This window comes from Penicillium griseofulvum, assembly GCF_001561935.1.
Source record: "Penicillium griseofulvum strain PG3 chromosome Unknown contig_86, whole genome shotgun sequence".
NCBI classification, from domain to species: domain Eukaryota; kingdom Fungi; phylum Ascomycota; class Eurotiomycetes; order Eurotiales; family Aspergillaceae; genus Penicillium; species Penicillium griseofulvum.
In genome coordinates, this window is record NW_024467473.1 from 956,341 (window position 1) to 975,974 (window position 19,634).

A 19,634-nucleotide genomic window follows, 5' to 3' on the forward strand; every position below is an offset into this window, starting at 1 on the left:
CCGATAAGAATGTAGAAGACGATATTCATCTGCAGAAAAGCCCAAAATATATTGCTTTCCATAAAGGAGGTATAGATATCTCAAACAAACCCATTCTTTGATGCAAAAAGGAATGCCTAAGTCCCACGAGGTATAGCTGCGATCTTGAAGAACTAAAAAGCAGCAAAATACATAATGACAAAGAACGCCACGAACCGAATAAGCGAATCTGATGAATTCGGAATAGCAGGGAGACCTGGCCCATGAATTCACCACCTGCTATTCCGAGATGAACGCTGACAAGGCGAGATACTCTGGCCAGGAAAACCGAGGGATATCCGAGTACTGCCAATGAGCTAGCAGATATAAAAGGAACTCCAACAGCTGAGAATAAATAGTGAGCTGCACACGTTAACTCTGACATATTGGGAATTGCAACGGCTTCCCCCGAGGCCCCCACCCACGAAGTTACGGCTGCCATCCCAGCATGTATGGGCGTCGACGAGGTGAGATACCAGGAGCGCTGTCAAGGAGCTGGCAGATAAAAAAAAGAACTCCCACAACAGAGAACGAACAGCGAACTGCACACGTTAACTCTGACAGATTGGGAATTCCAGCAGCTTCCTCCAAGGCCCTCAACCCATGGAGTTACCGCTGCCATTCCCGGGATATATGGACATCGACAAGATGAAATACCATGAGTGCTGCCAATGAGCTAACAGATATAGAACAGGGCCAGAGTAGGAGAGAACGAACGGCAAGCTGCACAAGTGACACTGGTAATGGCAACAGCTCCCCACCCAGGAGATTATCACTGCCATTCCCAGGATTTAGAGGCCGACAAAGTGAAATAGTTCGGCCAGGCAGAGATATGCATGCATGAGAGGGCTAGCCCTGGACTAGCAGATGTTAAAAAGAGTCAATGGTAAGGTTAGACAGGGAACCGTGAATGATATTAGAGATTCTGGCAGATGGAGAATGATCAAAACGTTTATGATAATTGCTGTCATTATGAGCCGGTGGGCAGATATATATTAGATAATAAAAAATGGCGACGATAGGTAACTAGAGAGCGAACCGTGAACCGAGTAAGCGACTGTAACAGATTGGGAATGGCAGAAATGCCCGGAAATTCGCGAAAAGCTTGAACGCCGACATGGTGCAATGTGAGGATGGCTGGGATGACCAAGGTATGTACAAGGATTGCCATCGTTATGGAGTGCAGATGCAATCCATGCAAAGACAAACGTGCCCATTCATAGGGACAGCCTGGTTCAGCATCAACAAGACAAAAATGGAAGTTCAAAACGAAAGGTGTTAACCAGATGCAAGTATTGGTACAGAATGGCAGAGGGATAAAGCAGCCTCTGGAAATGGGGTATAAACTATCCAATCATGGATGTCAAGGTTGTAGTACAAAGAGGGATATAGAGATGTAACGAAAGGGGGAGAAAATAAACGAAAACAGGTGAAACGAGAGATTATTCAAGTGCTCTGCTGCGGGATTGGATTTCATCTTCGGGAAGACAAGCAATCCACAAGCACCGTTCAATGATGCCCTGCACAGGCTCGAACTTATATTTCGTACTGGCGTCGATGAGACGGAGGAGGCTCTTAACGATTCGTGCTGCGGTGCGATAGCGCTCGAAGTTGACAAGTAGACCGCCGTTAGTGCTGTTGACTTGCGCCGGTTTCTGTGCATTATAAGTGAGATCATGGACGTATAGGCCTGGAAACAAAGAAAGTCAGCAAACATGGTCTCGCGTGGTATATTTGAAGCAACCAATTTATGAACTAACCGATAAAGGGAATACATCCTTCCTGCAAGCTGGCCGTTTCCATCTCGACACGCAAATCGTGGAAATTGCGCACCGGCTGGATGAGGCACTCCATATCCTTGAACAACCGCTTATCCTCAATCGAAATCAACTGCCACGTACTCTGCAGCCGGGAACAATCAGACGATGACAGAGCAATGGCGATCTGGAGCATTGTGGCGTAATTGCAGATGCGGCGTGCATGCGCAGCTGTGTGGATGTACTTGATAATTGTGCGGGCCCGCTCGTTGATATCGCGGGTCAAGACAATCTCTGACAGTATCCATTTGACCATAAGGTTGAAACGGCCAACGACCAAGTCGATACCCTTCCGTTCCTCGTGTGTCAGGAACTGGACCCAGTTTGTGACTAATGGGCAGGCGCTACTCCATTTCATCTCGACTAGGTCTCGCCAGTCAACCTCACTCAGGGCGGCCATTTCGATTAATGTCAGTTGGTGTGCGAGGACCTGGGATTCACATGCTAGGATAAATGGAACATGGTCGGGTAAGAGGTTGATAATGGGTTTCTGGTAGGGATGATTGTTTTCTGAATTGAACAACACGTCGCTCGAAACCTGCTGTATGTTTAGAGGACGGGAAGCAGAGATGCCCACTTCTTTGTGTCGTGGAGATGTGTCGGGCGTAAGGGGCTGTGCCTGGAACAAAACTGTATTTAACGGCGAAGGATAGGAGGTGAAAGATCCCGGATGTTGGATAGTCATCGGCGGGGAGGGGGGCTGCGCTAGAGGATGAGGCGCGATCTCAACAGTTGATGAATTGAGGCTGCGCGCGTCAGTCGAAATCCGCGCATCCATAGCTTCATGCCGATCAATCAGGTCGAGCGACATCTCAGAAGACAAAGCTGAGAAGCGCTTCGGAGTGACTTGACCAGCGATATGAGTAGTCGTGGTCGGGATAGTGGCGCCACGAGGAATGCGACGCATGCTGTCAGTTTTGTGCACAATTTGAATTGAGGGGTGTGATGAGGCAAGCTCTGAAGTTTCATGGCTTGATACGACGGTGAGCGGAGTACCGTGCGAGTCATATTGGAGTGGCTGGCTTGTAGTTGTAGGGTGCCATTTCATGGACTCGTCGGCCAATCCTCTTTCAAGAAGCGGAATAGAGTTATAAGAATCTTCGGATTCGGTAACAGAATCAGAATAAGGCCTAGGTGGCGCCAATCGACCCCCAACAGTGGAGTACGAGGACTTATCCGTCTGCCGCCTGCGAGAGAGAACATCCCACCCAGGCCTAGCCGTTTCAAGACCATGAGGAACCAAAGACAGCTCTCGGTGAGACTGAGACCCCTCTGCTTGTGCAGACGAAGAGTCGCGGTCGGCGCTGGACGGTCCATCCCACTTTCCCTCCAGCTTCAGCAGCGTTGACTCAATACCACCGTCGTCATCATCAGGAATCTGTGCAAACTTCGCAATGACCGACTCAAAGGAACGCCTAATCTGCCGGGAGGTTCGCGGCTGGATAAGCGAGTACCTGGGATTTGGAGGGATCAATGTTGAAGGAGGTCTTGAGGCGCCGCCTTCAGAAGGGACAGTTTCGTCCACAACTGATTCATCCCAAGATGCAAACGAGTTACGGCAGGAAGGAGGTTCGGTCTCACCCCCACTCTGCATTTCACGCAGGTTTCCACCTCGGCGCCTGCGAAGAACCGGCGGTGACTGTTTGTTGTTCTGATCTTGCACCATATTAGGGTCAACAGTGGATTGAGCTGTCTCGCTGCTCATCGAAAATCGCTGCCTCGAGATCCCGCTTTGGAAGGACGCGTACTTTCTGAGTCGGAGAGACAGCGAATTCTTCTTCTTGTTTACAGGCGTCGACCCACGTTCGACCAATGACGATCTCTGCGGCGTGAGAGGGCGAAGGGGGTAGAATACGTTTGACTGAGCAGCTGATTCTGATTCATCGGCGTTGTAACAGACTGGCCGAAGATATTCTCCTTCCACGGGTATCGATTGCGTTGAGGCGTCATCGGGCACCTCGAGTTCCGGCATTTCATGAGTATAATCATCAGCAATCGGCGTTGGTTTCTGTGTCGCCCCTGACATGGAAGGCATTTCGAAACCGGTGTCATCGACAATTATAATCGATTCGCTGCCCATAGTGATACCGCTTCTGAGTTTGGGGTCGGAACTGGTAGTGTGCGTCGGTAGGAGATTAAAAGTGTTTGATGCAGGCTCCTGCGGCGTGGCTTGATGACAGTCAGACGCAACTGGTGGCTGAGTTTGGTCCTTCATTCCTCCCCTGCTCATAGCCAAGCGGTATTGTTTGAGGACCTCATCACACAGTACATCAATCCGGCCTGGATGTTTGGGAATAGCAGCCAACTTCCTCTCCCGGTAGAACTCAGACCCGAAAGCCAGTCCAGTTGGCATTGCGGATGTCTTCCCGCGGGAAGGCAGTGGAATGGCCTCGTGGGCATTCGCAATGCGAGCAGAGACGCTTTGTCCACCATTCCTTGTGTGCAATGCTCGTTTGATCGAACCAATGATTGTTCTCATACCCGAGTTAGGTGACGGCTTGGGCACATCGGGTGTACTCCGACGATCCGGATTTGGGTTCTTCGACGGCGGAGGAAGGGGTGGTGATTCCGGCGCCATCATCGTCATATAAGACTCTGCAGGTGGGTACAACTCTCCACGTATTAAACTGACCGGATCAAGTATCTCCTGCGGCGCGGGTCCTGTTTCGGGCTCCATCGTAAACATCGGCAGCCGATCATCTCGCACCGAGTCCGAGAAGCTCCCGCTTCTTTTATGGCTATGGCCGTTGTATGGGTACCGCGAGACCTTGGGAGATACAGGCGAGCTAGGTGGCTCACGGGCCCTGGACGGAGACTTGGATTTTGTGGGGCCCAATACCACAGGGCGCGGGCCCTTGTTTTTCGAGGCACACAGGGATAGACGCTTGGGTGATTTAGGCGGTAATGAACACGAAAGTGCCATCAAGCTTTGTTCGCTTTTGGCAGAGAATGGAATGCTCTGTGCAGTTGCTGCGGAATCATTTCGATCATGTTGTATGGGGAAAGGAAGACTCTCACGAAAGGTGGTATCTGCACGGGGTGTCATGCCATGAACAGGCACGTTTCGCTGGAGTTCCTCGGCTTTAGGCAACTCAATCTGAACATCTCCAGGTATAATTGGAATTTCCGGGTCGTTATAGGCGCGAGACAATTCGGGGGAAGACCAATAAAGCGAACACTTGCCATTCCAGCAACGCTTCAAGTCAATGAGAATCTTTCGATCACTCGTGCCACCATTTTGTCGAGATTTGACCTCTAAATATAGCTTGTTTATAGTCTCGCAGAAATTGGTCCGAAGGTCGTAATTCGTAAGAAAGTCATCGACGAAGTAATTGAGAATCCAATGTCGCAAAGCCGCGAATGTACGGATCCTGATAATGCGTCCGTCATCTTGTAACCGATTGATTGCCCACTTTAAGCGCGCAAGAAGAAGAGCCAAAAGATGTGTTGTGGATAGGTATGAACGGAAGGTAAGGAAGAAGTCCGATACTAGCTCATAGTCCATAAATGACTCGGAAGAGATTTGCGCAACGATTCGGGCAGGCGTGGCAGCGCTGATATCCTTTGTCCCAGTAATGTATCGGACAACAGATCCATCATCCATATCATACACCAACGTTTCATAGATGGATGGCTCAACCGGCTCCTTCAATTCATAGACCATGGAATTCCTTGCAGCGGAAGCTCGGTTCATATCCATAGCAGCCGCGGTGCCCGAGAACATCGAAATCGCAAAAGATGGCCGATGCCGTGAGAAAGAGTCTCGGGGATATGGACTATGGAGTCCCGGCCCCGGCAGAGCGTCTGCCATGCCCCCAAGCAGTGTTGAATTCCGAAAGTTGTCGGACATCGATGTTCGCGTGTATACAGAGCTCTGCATCATTAAACTACCTTCGGCATTGAATCGCGGCGTCCCGAGCTGATACCGCGGAGCAGGAACCTCCAAGGCTGGTGTCGAATTCTCGTGTGCAGACTTGGGCCGGTCTTCAGATCTGTCAATCACGATCCGCAGCTCCCCACGCTTCCCAGCACCGGCTATCGATTGCTGTTCAGATATTGTCGAAAATGAGATCGGTCTCGTGCGATGCTGGCTGGAGAGTTCGGGGGGAGGAGACGTGGAGAGGACGGACTCGGGAACTTCGGGCTGTTCGCGTGGACGTAACTCAGAGAGCTGCGAGCTCGACCACCTGGATGGATCTGCATTCCCGCGGGCATGCGCATTAGTCTGCGGCTGAAGAAGACTGGGTTTCGCAGTATCGACTGGAGAGAAGGATGCAGGATGTGGGCTTTTCTGGGACAGATTGGCAATCGGCCTAAGTTATTGAAATAGTTCTACTATTAGCAGGCTGCACAGTATGTGACACAGCAAGAATTATGGATCGATTGGTGTACCTGAGAAATATTTTGCCATTCTGGCCGACACTTCTTACGGTGAAATGACCGGCCTTCCTCCCGGGTGATCGCGCCTCTAGCGGGCCACGATGTGTTTGGGACCGCTGTAAGTTGTTCTGTCGTAGGAGCTCATGGCTATCCTTGGCGTTTATTCCAGTTCTCTCATGCGCTGCCTTCAATTCTAGGTTCCGCTTGACATTGCCAACTTGGGCTACGGTATTGGCACGGCGAAGATTCGAGATTGAAGGCCCACCACTCCGGTTTGGTAGTTCATTAATTTGGACTTGCGGGCCCAGAAAGGCCTTGAACTCTGACGGATCAGGTGGAAAGGGCTCCATGGCTATAAAAACCTCCCGTCAGGGCCCTAAAAGAAGTTCACAATATCATAAGGTAAAAAAGAAAAGACAGCTGTTGTGGAGATGACCCGACGCGGCGGGAACGGAAGAACAGGAACTGGGAACGCTGGGTCCAAAAGGAAAAGCCCCCTTTTACCGCTTTTTTTTTGGTTTAATCTACTTATCTATTTTATTACATGTTTTCTACCCATCCCTTTAACATTCTAAATATGTAAGGTGATAGGTCGGAAGTTGAGACATTGAAAAATTGAAAAGAATTGACAAAAGTACGTACATAAAGTACCATTCCTGGCTTGGGAATTGGAGAGACACATCTATCAACTTACCTTTTACTTATTACTCCTCCGTATTCCGTATAATGTTTTGACTCCAAAAAAAAACTATCTCAAAAGATATTTATTAGTGTGACACCTCTCTTTAGAACTAACCAGCCCCTAATTTAGATTGCCCTACTTTATGCCTTCTATACTAGCGCCAGATTCTCACACCCGGTCACGTCGGCTGGTGATCTGGGAAATTTTTAAGTGGTCACCCCGGCTTGTAAATGAGCGAACTATTCCGTTTGGGATATTAAATGTCTTTCCAAGTATTTCCGTAATAGAACAAGAACATTGAATTCACTTCAATTACTCCGTACTCAACTTACCATTTGCCGTCAGACGAGATATCACATGTCAGATGTCGATCAGCTGACATAAGAGTTGACATGTCAACGTAAGAAACACCACCTTAACTCTAAAGAGGAGGCAAGGATCTAGATAACTAGACTCTATACCTCAGCCTTTTCTATAGTTTTGCGGTCTGGCTGATACCGATTTTCTTCCTCCCGCTCCTTGTTTTGGGCAGCGATTGCTGTGGAGATCAATAGCTGTACGGAGTAGGGTTTCGGCATCTTGGCCGAGCGATATACATATCCTCCACATATGTAGGATGTATCAGACATCATACCAGCCGATCTCTTTCTCAAATGTTATGCTTAGAAAAGTTCATTGCACAACTTAAGCCTTTTCCCGCCTTTTTTGCGACCTATGAAGCTGAGAAGACATCTAACTAGAATGATATCTAAAAAGACCATTCAAAAGACAACTGAAAAGATACCACAGGGCCGCTTAAGCAGCCCTGTATTCCTGTAGATTCAAACGAAAACGTTATGGAGAGGTGTTGAAACATCTCTATTCTTTAGGTAACTTGCTAAATTTTTGGGTTATAACACTCTTATCCCAACAGCAGGGTTTGAGAACTCACGCAAAACCCTATTTGCTAAGGGAAATCACATTCACGATGGGCTACAATGCATGTGATCATGTAAATTCTTAAGAGAACGATGATGGGTCAAAATACTCTGATTACTCAAAACTCATGAAACCAGATGCCATTGGCAGTAAACTATTCAAAACTACCAGAGCTTGCAAACCGGCTTCCTATCCGGGCAACTAAAGGCATTCTTGAACTCCCTAGAATTGGCCATAGTTTCCTGTGCCAGCGGTCAGTAATAGTACGAGTAAAGAAATGCATTAATGGAACTCACGATAATTCGCGCTGATTTAGGCGCATGGGGATCGTTATAGATCGCCTGCTCAGCCGCCTCCTTGGTAGTCTTTCCACACCACCAATTAGCATAAGATATAAAGAACAGCTGCTCTTTGCTAAATGCATCCAATCCCGGGAGGTGGGGGTCAGGCTTTGCCTCATCGTGCTTCTTCCATGCGTGGTATGATGCTGTCAACCCTCCAGCGTCGGCGATGTTCTCGCCCAATGTCAGTCGTCCATTCACGTGGAGGATCTTGCCATCGGGACCAGTGACGGTAAAGTTGGAATACTGGTCGACAAAGCATTGGGCACGCTCTTCGAATGCTTCAACGGTCTTATCGTCCCACCAGTTAGTGTAGTTTCCACTCTCGTCGTAGTGTCGACCGGTAGAATCGAAAGCTATGTCACATTGTTAGAAAATGGCAACATCTTTACAGAGAACTGAACATACCATGTGAAAGTTCGTGGCCACTAACGGCACCAAATGCACCATATGCCAGATACAATGGAGCGGAAGGTCCATAGAACGCTGGCGGCTGCATAATGCCCGCAGGGAAGACGATCTCATTGCCTGGCGGGTTGTAATAAGCATTGACAGTTGGTGCACTCATGTCCCATTCATCACGGTTGGTGGGCTTGCCGAGCTTAGACCATTCGTTGCGAAGTTGGAACCTGGCCACGGCCACCTCATTCTCAAAGAAAGTATCCTTAGACAATTCCAGATTCTGATAGAATTTCTTCACATCTACCGGGTCCAAAACATTGGGACTCTTCGTGGGAAATCCGATCTTCTGGATAATGTTTCCCACCTTCTCAATGCCCAATTTTCGCACATCCGGAGACATCCAGCTAGTTTGATCCAGGGTGAAAATAAATCGTTCCTTGATATCGGAAACGATCTGATCGCCAAGTTTCTTTGAGTCTTCAGAGAACGCTTCAAGCACATAGAAACGGCTGAGACTCCATTCAAGCCCTTCATCCAGACGTCCGAGGCATTTGCGCCATCTCTCCTCTTTAGCCTGGGGTTCTTTGCCAGCGAGTACGTTCTTGAATCGCCGAAGGGGTTCAATGGAGGCATCCTCAATAACATCCGCGAACGCTTGGATGACCTTCCACTGCAAGAAGAGCAAAATAGTCTCTCTAGGTGTATCTTTCAAGAGAACAGACAATGCCTTCATATAGGAAGGCGACCCAACAATTAGACGATCACTTTTGTAGTCGTAGGGCGCCAAAGATGAGATAATATTGGCAAAAGAGATCTCTGGTACAAGTGCCTCCGTTTCCTTGATGCTAAGGGGGTTATAGTATTTGGTGACATCTTCCTGGGTTTGGGTGTCCGGAGTCACATCCGCAAGCTTCTTTTCAAAACCTACAACATCCTCGGCAACTTTGTCGAATCCGTCTCCAGCAAGTCCCCGAACAACTTGCTTCAAAACGGACGTATAGTCAGCCACGGTCTTTGTGTTGTTATAGTACTCTCTCGCGGGAAGTCCGATTTCCCGAGGCGGCGAGATCATGATAACAACATTATCAGGGTCTCGATCATCAGGCTGGGAGTCATGATTAGCGCCCATCCCTAGGTAAAGTATAGGTCGCATAGACTTACAGTGACACCGGAAGAAGCCAAAGCCTCGACACCAGCGTTCGCCAGATACAACAGAGCACTAGTGAGTTGATCTTGCGATCCTTTCACAAGACCTGCCTTTGCGGGGTAGATGGTCTTCAGTTCATCCAGAATATTAGTCAATGGCTCGCTGCCTCGTTTGTTGACCGTAGCCTCGTCCAAGCAAGCATCGTACGCAGCTTTGAGTTTCTTGAAATTATCAGCATCGGATGGCTGTGTTGGCTCTGTGCGCTCCAAGATATGACGGAGTTTAGTCTGGGCATTCTCTTCCATTATTGTCCCGGCAAATATGGATCCCTGATCGGGCCGCATATCATGGCGCTCCCTCCATCCACCGCAGACATATTGGTCAAAATCAGTGCAAGGATCTATTTCCTCATATTTGGGATCCAGATTATAGAGGATTTCGGATGCAGCATGAATGCATTCTTGTGACTGGCAGAGCGGAGGGGCCTCGGGTTGCGGGAATGGGTTCTTCTCAGTAAACGGGGAACCTAATCGCAGGAGCGGCCATGTTAACGACGAATTTAACAGGGAGGGGACTCATACCATGCGATAAACCTAAACAGCGGGTAACAAGCCCGGCAATAACAAAGACGCCGATCCCTTTCATCAAGGCTCCCGCCCAGCAAGGACGAGTTCTTTGTCCTTTATTGTGACGGGTGTGACTGGAAACAAAGTCGTTGTCCTCAGAATCGTAGACTTCCTTTTCATCCAGAAGCGGACCCTTCTCGGACTGCATACTGCGGAGTAGTTGTTTGCTATGCTCTGGGGAGCTATTAGCTCCTCATAGCTGCCGAACACGGTGCGCTGATAAGACATACCTAAATGTTGGAACCGTTGAAAATATTACAATGTTTCAATGTGATAATGCGAGAATCCTAAAAGTCTCGGTTCATATTACTTTGGCGAGGAGAAGCTGGCAGTTGCGTCACACACGGGGCCGTAACCTTGGAACTCTTGGCGGCTCCAGCCGTGGAGCTATCCAGGGCGGGACGTACAGTGGGACCTCCATAATATTGGGCCAAGCCAAAGTAGTACCTAGAGATACCGCCCTGTATACTGCCTTCTATATTCCGCTTCTTTTCGCCGTCGACCTATCTAAACAGATGATATCTGAGAAAACTACAGAGTGCTAAGCATACCACTGGAAAGACCACTGAAAAGACATCACTTGGCCGCTTATGCGGCCCTGTATTCTTGTGGCAGAATAACTAAAAGGCGGTATAAGGGGTGGGATGTCTGGGTAGTACTTTGGTTTGGCCCAATATTTCGGAGGTCCCACTGTACTCCGTACCTTGTACCTGATCGATCAGCTGACATAAGAATTGCCATCTCCCGAAGTCAACATAACCTCCAGGACTCCTCCAGGTCTTAGAAGAAGCACCTTAAAACTAAAGAGGTAAGGATCTACCTCGATAAGAGAAGGACAGGTACTACCTAGGTAACACTCTCTTATCGCCCATTCTCTCACCCAAATAGCTAGAAAAATCGGAGTTAGTCGATTTGTACGAATTAGACCTTGACATTTAGAAATAGAGATTTTATATCCCCGAAAACAGCATTTTTAGTACTCCATACTCTGTATTAATTATGCTGACGAGCTGGTTGACTACTACGGCCAGTGGGAAACATCCCCGAAATAGTTTAACGGGGGGAGAGTTACTACTAAAAGCGTGTTAATAGTTCTTCTCAAGCAATAATACAATATGTTGAGGGCTTAAAAGGTAAGCACTCGGGGAGAGTCAAGAAGAGAAACCTATTACTGTAAGTCACTCAAGAGAAGGCAATTTATAGAAGGCCTGAGCTAGCAAACAAGCAAGTAGACATGAAATCAGACAGCCTCAGAGTCTGCCTGTCACCAAGACATCTCATCTGTAGAGAATAGGACGATCCAACACAATCTTCATCCAATCACTGGGTCACTTAAGCCAATTCGACACTCTTCTCCACTGCCATGAACCACCTTTCTTCCAATATCATGCGATAGCTCTGACAAAGGAGATCACTCCCGGCATACAGAAGTGGCTCTCAGCCAGTGATAACAAATATGAGGGATTTTCGTTACTAATCATACAGTGTAACGTTTCCCGAAGGTCGTCCTTCTCTTCTTCGGTTCTCTCAAACCCACGAGAAACTTCACAGCACCAACAGTCCATTGTACAATGTCCAATCCCTCTTCCGTTTCTCCTATTTTGGGATCGATAACGATGTTCGCAGCATCCGCAGTTCCTACCGCAACATCCACCCCTCCGTATACAATCATTAATCAGGCTATATTGATTAGAATCAGCTGCTTGGATTGATCCGCCATACAAATATCTGCGACTCTTAAGGGAATATTATTTAGCTCCTCATAGCTGCCGGAGACGGTGCGCTGATAAGACATACCTAAATTTTGGAGCTGTTGGAAATCTTACAATGTTTCAGGGTGATGGTCCAGTGAAAGACTTTGGCAGGGAGAAGCTCACAGTTGCGTCACACATGGGGCAGCCCTGGAGGTGAGGCCTGATGCGTCAGCGGGTTGCGGATCCACTTGCCCGGGCAGCTTCCAAGGTTCTCTCCGTCGAGACATCACCCCAGAATAAGATACTACGTTCTGCTAGAGACTAATGTGTTCTTACTCTTTCCAGGCTGAGGCAAAATAGTCTCGAGATCTGACGAGATCCTTCTGCTAACGACTCGAGAAGTAACTACTGCGGACAGGCATTAACCAATAACTATCACAGTCTAGCCAAAGGCCCATATGCATTTGCAATGGCTAGGCTTGCCGAGCTGATTTCAGAGATGGATCTACAACCTGTGAGCTGCATACATCGCTTGAAGTCGTCAAACAAGATCTTGAGCATCAACTCAACCCCCTGTTGACCGTCATACTACGAACGGAGTTAGTATACCCGCATCAGTAGTCTCAAAATAACCAGCAACACTCACCGCGAGTCCCCAAAGTGCAGGACGTCCAACCCAGCAGCATTCAGCACCGAGAGCTAGGGCTTTAAAAATGTCCACCCCAGATCGAATTCCACCATCAATATGAATCTTGATCCTCCCCCGCGCAGCCTTAGCACAGGCAGGAAGTGCATCAATTGTGGCTGGCGTCTCATCCAGCTGCCGACCACCATGATTGCTGATAATAATACCGTCGCAGCCATATTCAATAGCAGTCTCGACATCTTCTGGGGTGAGAACGCCTTTAATCCAAATCTCCATATTTGTGACACTGCGTAGCCACGGTATCTCGGTAGCCCAGGAATGGGAATCCGAGTTTGCCGAGCTAAACCCATCATCGTGAGATTGTTGCTGAATCTCGGCAGATGTTTTCTCATACATCGGAAGCCCCAAGCCCACTGGAGTCTTGAATCCATTCCGCCATTCATTCCAGCGCACCCCAAGTACAGGACTATCCGCAGTCAAAAATATAGCCTTGCAGCCCGCATCCTCCGCCCGACGGACGATTCGTTCTTGCTTAGCCTTGTCCTTCATTGAGTAGAGCTGCATCACATGATGAATTGGTCCCACTTCTTTTCCAGCAACGGTGATCTCTTCAACCGAGTGATTAGCATAGGAAGAGACACCCATGTTAACGCCCATTTTGGCACAGGCCCTACTTGTGGCCAATTCGCCTTCTGGGTGAGCCATAGCCTGCATTCCAGCAGGTGAGACACAGAGCGGAAAGGTGATATCTCGGTCGAAAAGGGAAATTTCAGTGTTCACATGTGAGACATCTCTCAGAACCCTTGGTAGGAGACGGTACTTTCTATACGCAGCATAATTGTCGTGAAGTGTAACTTGGTTCGTTGCGCCGGAGTTAAAGAATTCTTCCTCGTGTTAAAGATGAACATTTCGACAACATGAGGGGGAGTCAATATGTATACCTCTCGCGGTCACAGAGAGAGAGTTTGAAGCCACCTCCTCAAGGTCAGCTATGGATAATACTTTATTTGCCATTGCAAATAAAATAAAGCAAGGGATATCGAGAGATATGTTTTGAAGGACACATCATCTTGATAGTGTAGTCGACGTGAGGGGTAAATGTGGGGGATAATTCTCCATTTGTCCCGGTGTACGTTTACCGCTTGGTGCACCCTCTAGGAATGGGCAGCTCATAATTTAACATAGATTCTATTGTTCTAAGAAACATTTCAAAGTATGTATCGAGAGCATATTGGCATAGGAAAGTGTACATTGTACCTACCTAGAACATGCTTATCCGGCTGTATGAAGTGTGCTACGCCATGACAGATGTGTTTGACGTAAATCCCTGAGACTTCATTGGACTAATATTGAGTATATGTAGAATATTAAAATGGCCTTGCTTTGTAGTATGTCGTCAAACCTCCAGAAATTGAAACACTTACTGAAATATTGCTTTCTTCGGGAATAAATCGAGACATTGTGACTTGAGCACGGCTGTTATATAAACCATATAGCCGAACATTATATGCAGCCTTTCGCGCCACTGCGTTTCCTTCTTGGAGCTGAGGCATATAAATCCAACATACTACACTCGTATCACACCGACAGAAAGTGTTTGCTAAAAGGGAATCCAAAGATAACAACAACAGATATATAACATGTCGAGGAGGACTGATTTGAGAGCACCCAGAAGCCTTGGGCTCCATATTCTTTCATGAGACTACTAGGATCGTCCAGTAAATAGTTTGTCCCTCTTTCTGTACTATGTTCACTATAGATTATCAACAGTTGACAACCTTGATATCTCCGTTACACTTGTGACTTATCCAAGTACAGGAACGGCTCAATTAGTAGTTTCAGTGCTATTTGCTGCATATTTAGGAGATTACGACCAAATTCATTACTGCCACTTGAGCTAGCCTCCTCTTTGGTGAGCTAAGTTCAAGATAAAGGCTACTTGCTCACCACAGCCTCTTTAGATCTGGGCACTGTGCGGGGTTTTTATAGTACATTTATCCACATCGCCTTTTCGAATCAGATATCTGTGAGATTTCAGTATATAATAGGCTATCCCTGCTCAATTCCAAGCTAAACCAAGACTTCCCCGGCTTTTCATAGCCTCCTCTACTTGGCATCAAGCGCGAAGTTGAGGGGTAATCTTGGTATATCCCCAGATTCTTCAATTGCCCACCTTGTTCCGAGGCTCTTGTTGTTATGTTGGATAAAGCTCGGTTAATATCCTTTTAGAAGGTCCTCTTAAAGTAACTCCTGTATATTCATCTCCAATTCACTTCTTCGCATTTTTATTTTCTCGCTTTGTTGCAATACTGACAGACCCATCTATACGCAACAATGGCATCGATTTCGGCTAGCCCCCTAGAAGATGACTCTATGAAGAAAGAGGACGTTGAATTTATCCATCTTGAGGAACAAGACTTGGCACATCCAAATTCCGGCAATGAATCCCCTGTGTATGGTATTGACGAGGCCCATCAGAAAAGGGTTATGTATGTTGTCTCTTTATTCCAACATGGTCAATAAGTCAACTCTAACGTCTGGACTAGTCGACGCGTTGATCTTCGTCTCCTCCCAATCCTTGGACTCATGTATTCCATATCACTTATTGATAGGACAAACCTTGGTCTTGCATTTGTAGCAGGGATGGAGGAGGATCTTGGACTTGACATCGGCAACAGGTATACGATCGTTGTTATGGTATTTTTCGTGGCATATATGTAAGCTCGATGATATCACCTGAAATTGTTTTGGATGCAATAGCTTTCTGACCTTGTATCTCACTTAGTATATTCGAGATACCTAGTGTATATCTACACTCCACCGCTAGGAATTATTCGTGATGGATGAAACTAACCTCTACAGAATCTCATCCTTCCTCGAGCCGGTGCAGCAAACTGGCTAGCTTTTCTTGGATTTAGCTTTGGAGTAATCTTGATCGGCATGGGTTTCACTAAAAGTTGGACTACAATGGTAGCTTGCCGAGTTCTATTAGGTAAAGAAGAGTCCTCCTTTTCCATTCTCCCTTACTGACCAGGTATTCCTTTTCAGGTGTAATGGAAGCGGGATTTCTTCCAGGTATATATGAATGGACTGTCTCTCCAAGCTAAGCATTACTAACTATACAGGCTGCACCTATCTAATTACATGTTGGTACACGCGATTTGAGGTTGGAAAGAGACTGGCCACTTTCTGGCTTGTTTCTGTTATACTGAACGCCTTTGCTGCAATTTTTGCTTATGCCTTGACCCTGTTAGATGGGAGCTATGGTCTGAACGGATGGCGCTGTAGGTTATTCACCTCCGTGCCATAAAAATAGTAACAGCTGACCGTGATTGTCTAGGGATTTTCATCGTCGAGGGTGCCATTACCAGTGGTATCTGTTTGATTGGCTGGTTCATCATCATCGATTTTCCAACTCAAGCAGATACGTTTCTTGAGCCGGAGGAAAAGGAATTCATCGTCGCCCGCATCAACAACGACAGCGGAGACGCAGAAGAGGATCCAATTACCATGGAAAGGGTTCTTCATCATCTTAAAGACTGGAAGCTATATGTCTGGGCATTCAATCTCATGGCATCCACCCTTCCCGGATATGCGTATAGCTACTTCAAGACAGTCATCCTCATGGGCATGGGCTTCAGCAACACCCAGAGTCAACTTCTCAGTGCCCCACCTTACATTATGGCCGCATTATTTACGTATTTAGGTGGCTGGTTCACTGATAAATATCAAATTCGCGGGCCGGTGATTGCTATTCATCAACTTCTGACAGCGGTGGGGATGTTGATCACAGCTTATGGCGGTGCAAGTGGGGCAAGATACTTTGGGATATTCATGGGTGAGCTCTCAATCATCTCACACTAGAAGTTTATATATATCTAACATTATAATCTAGGTGTGGGATTTCTACAGTTTTGTATCCCCGGTGTGCTTGCATTCCAAGCAAACAACATTACTTCCCACTCGAAGCGAGGTGTTGCATCAGCAACTTGTCTTATTGGCGGAGGCCTTGGTGGTATCATTGCGAGCATCGCGTTCAAGTTTGATGAAAGTCCGCATTATACCACGGGTATTTGGGTGACATTTGGTATTACAATGGTTAGCATATGCTTAACCCTCATGATGGACTTTCACTTTTGGAAAACAAACAAAAAGGCCCGGGAAACAAATGGTCAGATCGAGGATATGACTGGATGGTACTATACTCTTTGAGTATGACATATCCATATTGGAGAAATCGTGGAATCAATAGGAATGTTCGTGGTATTTTGTGTTAGACAGCCAAATGACTTGCCCAGCGAAGCTTTAACTCTATGCGGTGGTTTATATTCCAATTTTCTTGAAAGTAACATATTGCGGTACTCCACATCCATTGCATGACCAGAATATAAACAGCGCATGAGAAAACCAGTCCTTCATAGATTAACCTAATCCCATGGCTTCCCTTGTACCACTATGTCCACACCTATATTTCCTTCAAACTATGCCCAATGAGCTCGCCAACCTCAACTGCAATTGACCGACTCGAACTAATACTAACAAAATGCAATGCGGCATCGATGCCATTGATCATACCGCCCGTCGTGATTACTCTAACCCCGAACTGGTTCCGGCCAGCATCTAGATAGGAAACCAAATCCGAGGGATCTTCTGGGATGACTTGAGTCCCTTTTGCATCCGGAGTTTTATCCACATAGCGTTTGACTGCATCTCGTAGCCCAGGTAGAGCAAGACGGTGTGTGGTTGCAGTGAGGCCATCAAGTACACCTCCAAAAGCTAAGAAGTAGGCTCCAATGCAGACGGCCAAGATGGTGCGTTGCCGCACGTTTTCTTGATTAATGTCTGATGCAAAACAGGTGATAAATTCGACAAGTTCTGATAGCTGCCCCTGCCCGGATTCCACATGTGGTAGGATATTGGTTGGTCGTGATCCAGGGACGATCAATATTTCATAATCGGACAGTCGAAGTTTGGCTTCATCAAGGGATATATCTCTCTTCACTGTCGTGTTCTCTTGAGATGTTGTGAGCTCATCCTTGGCGGCATAACTCACGGAAAAGTGCGAGTTGTAGAGTACTGAAACCGGACCGCTCACATCGAGGATGTTGAATCCGGGGAAGATGACCACTAGCGCCCTTTTCTGTGTATGACCCATTGTAAAATTTGGAGATCAAGAGAATATAAGACTTCGTTCTACAAGATGCAGTCCATCTTTCTAGAATTTTTTGGTGACGTCACCAACACTTGGTCTCCGGAATGAGAGGCATCACATCTAAATTTATCTCCAAATAACCCAAACACCTAGCAATTCATAGTATATGTGGACTTATTTAGTCCCATAATATGTTCAGGTACTGCAAAAAGATATCTTGAAGGATCGGTAATCGAAAATATATAGCTTGATGTCCAACTCTAATATCTTTTGTCATAGGTCACGTACCTAGACGGCGAACCACCGAGTGGAGGTCATGTCGAATGCCCTAGGGCGTCTTTAGCTCCCTAGCCAGCTTGATTGCCATACTTCTTTCCAAGCCCTGTGCAGGTATATGCGGCATGGGGCTAGTAATAAAAAAAGCCAGGATACATACTCCGTATCTTCCCAAGAAATCCTCTTTGGGGGTGTATATTCAGGTCCTCCCTCTTCTGCAGGACCCTGATCTAAAGATAGACCCATCAAAACGGCCACTAAAAACTGTCATCATTCTCCATATCTCATTTGTGATTTGCTCCTTCTACACTCGAAAAATACCCGAACTACTCCGTAGTCAAGCACTATGCTGGACTAGGTTTTGCAGCTCCGGAGCTATCCCCGAACAACTTACGCTCGGGCATTGGAACCGGAGACTCGACCTGCTGTCAGATGTTGATCGACAACGTTTAAATTGGGCGAGTCCCACACTCAACGCCCCTGAGTAGTTTGGCCGTTGGCCGTTGGCGGGTTTACCGCCAATTTCCGCACCGGCTACGGAGTACTTATGTTGTACTTATGTAGATAGGTATACTCCGTATGGGCTAATGAAAAGCTAATATTAGATGGTCTTTCGGAGTCTGTCTACTTTGGACTTTGGATTTATTATGTGTGGCTTTTTGCTTTGGCGAACCTAAACCATAGTATTTCCTTGTATTGTACGGAGTACTCCGTACTTTGTTGGGAATTATATTGCAAGGTTTTGAGATAAAGTGATCTATAACATGCATACGGAGTATGAAACATAATATAGCATCTGGAGATTGTAGGCTGTCCATTTGACTTACCATGCTAAAAGCGTAGGGGTTCGGTACAGAGGTTTGCCAGAGCTTTATGATCTACTCCATAGTGGAGCACCCATTATGCATAGATAGAAAGGATATGGGTATGGTCATACTCCATACGGAGTATGCATTATGGAAATCAATACTTCGGGTAGGCCTTCCGAGCACAGAAAATGACCACACGTGGGTGATTCCTCGGAAGTTGCATGTGGAGGCAGAAAACCCCATCTCAGGGGTTGATGAGACTCCTCTTTTGCAGTAAGCAATTGGTAAGCAAGCTATGGTAGACCCACACCATTGAGGACAGCTTCGATCGTACCTCTTCTTTACCATATCGGGTCACGGAGAATTCTCGTTCTAAGATCGGTGCAAACTAATATCTAGATTCAAAACACGTTGTGTCAGTTATACGGGGGTCCTTCCAAGGTTATATTCTCAGGGTCAAATGTGATATGACTCTTGGGATCTCCACAGGTGCATTCGACTAGTCCCGAAATGATCAACCCCTGCCTTAGTAGCACGACGGCGTGGTGAGATTGCCCGCAATTAATGTAAATCATATCTTGAAACTGGGGACGAACTATCGGTAAAATGGGGAAAGTGGTCTTTGTTTCAGGACCCTTTGATGGTGTTAGTGTTGCTGGGTTGTATACAAAGTTGCAAACCTGGAGTTGAGGATATTTTCCAAGGTTGTCTCGCAATCTCTTCATT

The 19,634-nt window shown here is 47.0% G+C and overlaps 5 protein-coding genes across 5 annotated transcripts; 1 reads left to right on the forward strand and 4 right to left on the reverse strand.

The window, feature by feature from the left end:
* Positions 1-1,460: 1,460 nt before the first annotated feature.
* PGRI_037050 (mitotic regulator LTE1) lies at positions 1,461-6,565 on the reverse strand (the record flags this gene model as incomplete). The annotated part of the gene is made up of 3 exons (XM_040791418.1): positions 1,461-1,708; positions 1,779-6,148; positions 6,228-6,565. The coding sequence occupies 3 exons, from the start codon at positions 6,563-6,565 to the stop codon at positions 1,461-1,463; spliced, it is 4,956 nt and encodes a 1,651-aa protein (XP_040645495.1).
* A 1,414-nt stretch (positions 6,566-7,979) lies between these two features.
* PGRI_037060 (M13 family metallopeptidase) lies at positions 7,980-10,479 on the reverse strand (the record flags this gene model as incomplete). The annotated part of the gene is made up of 5 exons (XM_040791419.1): positions 7,980-8,057; positions 8,112-8,512; positions 8,565-9,663; positions 9,720-10,231; positions 10,287-10,479. The coding sequence occupies 5 exons, from the start codon at positions 10,477-10,479 to the stop codon at positions 7,980-7,982; spliced, it is 2,283 nt and encodes a 760-aa protein (XP_040645496.1).
* Positions 10,480-12,460: 1,981 nt separating this feature from the next.
* PGRI_037070 (alpha-hydroxy acid oxidase) lies at positions 12,461-13,328 on the reverse strand (the record flags this gene model as incomplete). The annotated part of the gene is made up of 3 exons (XM_040791420.1): positions 12,461-12,498; positions 12,553-12,613; positions 12,672-13,328. The coding sequence occupies 3 exons, from the start codon at positions 13,326-13,328 to the stop codon at positions 12,461-12,463; spliced, it is 756 nt and encodes a 251-aa protein (XP_040645497.1).
* Positions 13,329-15,005: 1,677 nt separating this feature from the next.
* PGRI_037080 (Major facilitator superfamily domain, general substrate transporter) lies at positions 15,006-16,883 on the forward strand (the record flags this gene model as incomplete). Its single annotated transcript, XM_040791421.1, has 6 exons — positions 15,006-15,160; positions 15,218-15,368; positions 15,534-15,555; positions 15,797-15,955; positions 16,012-16,509; positions 16,567-16,883. The coding sequence occupies 6 exons, from the start codon at positions 15,006-15,008 to the stop codon at positions 16,881-16,883; spliced, it is 1,302 nt and encodes a 433-aa protein (XP_040645498.1).
* Positions 16,884-17,136: 253 nt separating this feature from the next.
* Positions 17,137-17,826, reverse strand: PGRI_037090 (DJ-1 domain, InhA-type; the record flags this gene model as incomplete). Its single annotated transcript, XM_040791422.1, has 1 exon — positions 17,137-17,826. One exon carries the CDS (start codon positions 17,824-17,826, stop codon positions 17,137-17,139), a length of 690 nt encoding a protein of 229 aa, XP_040645499.1.
* Positions 17,827-19,634: the final 1,808 nt, after the last annotated feature.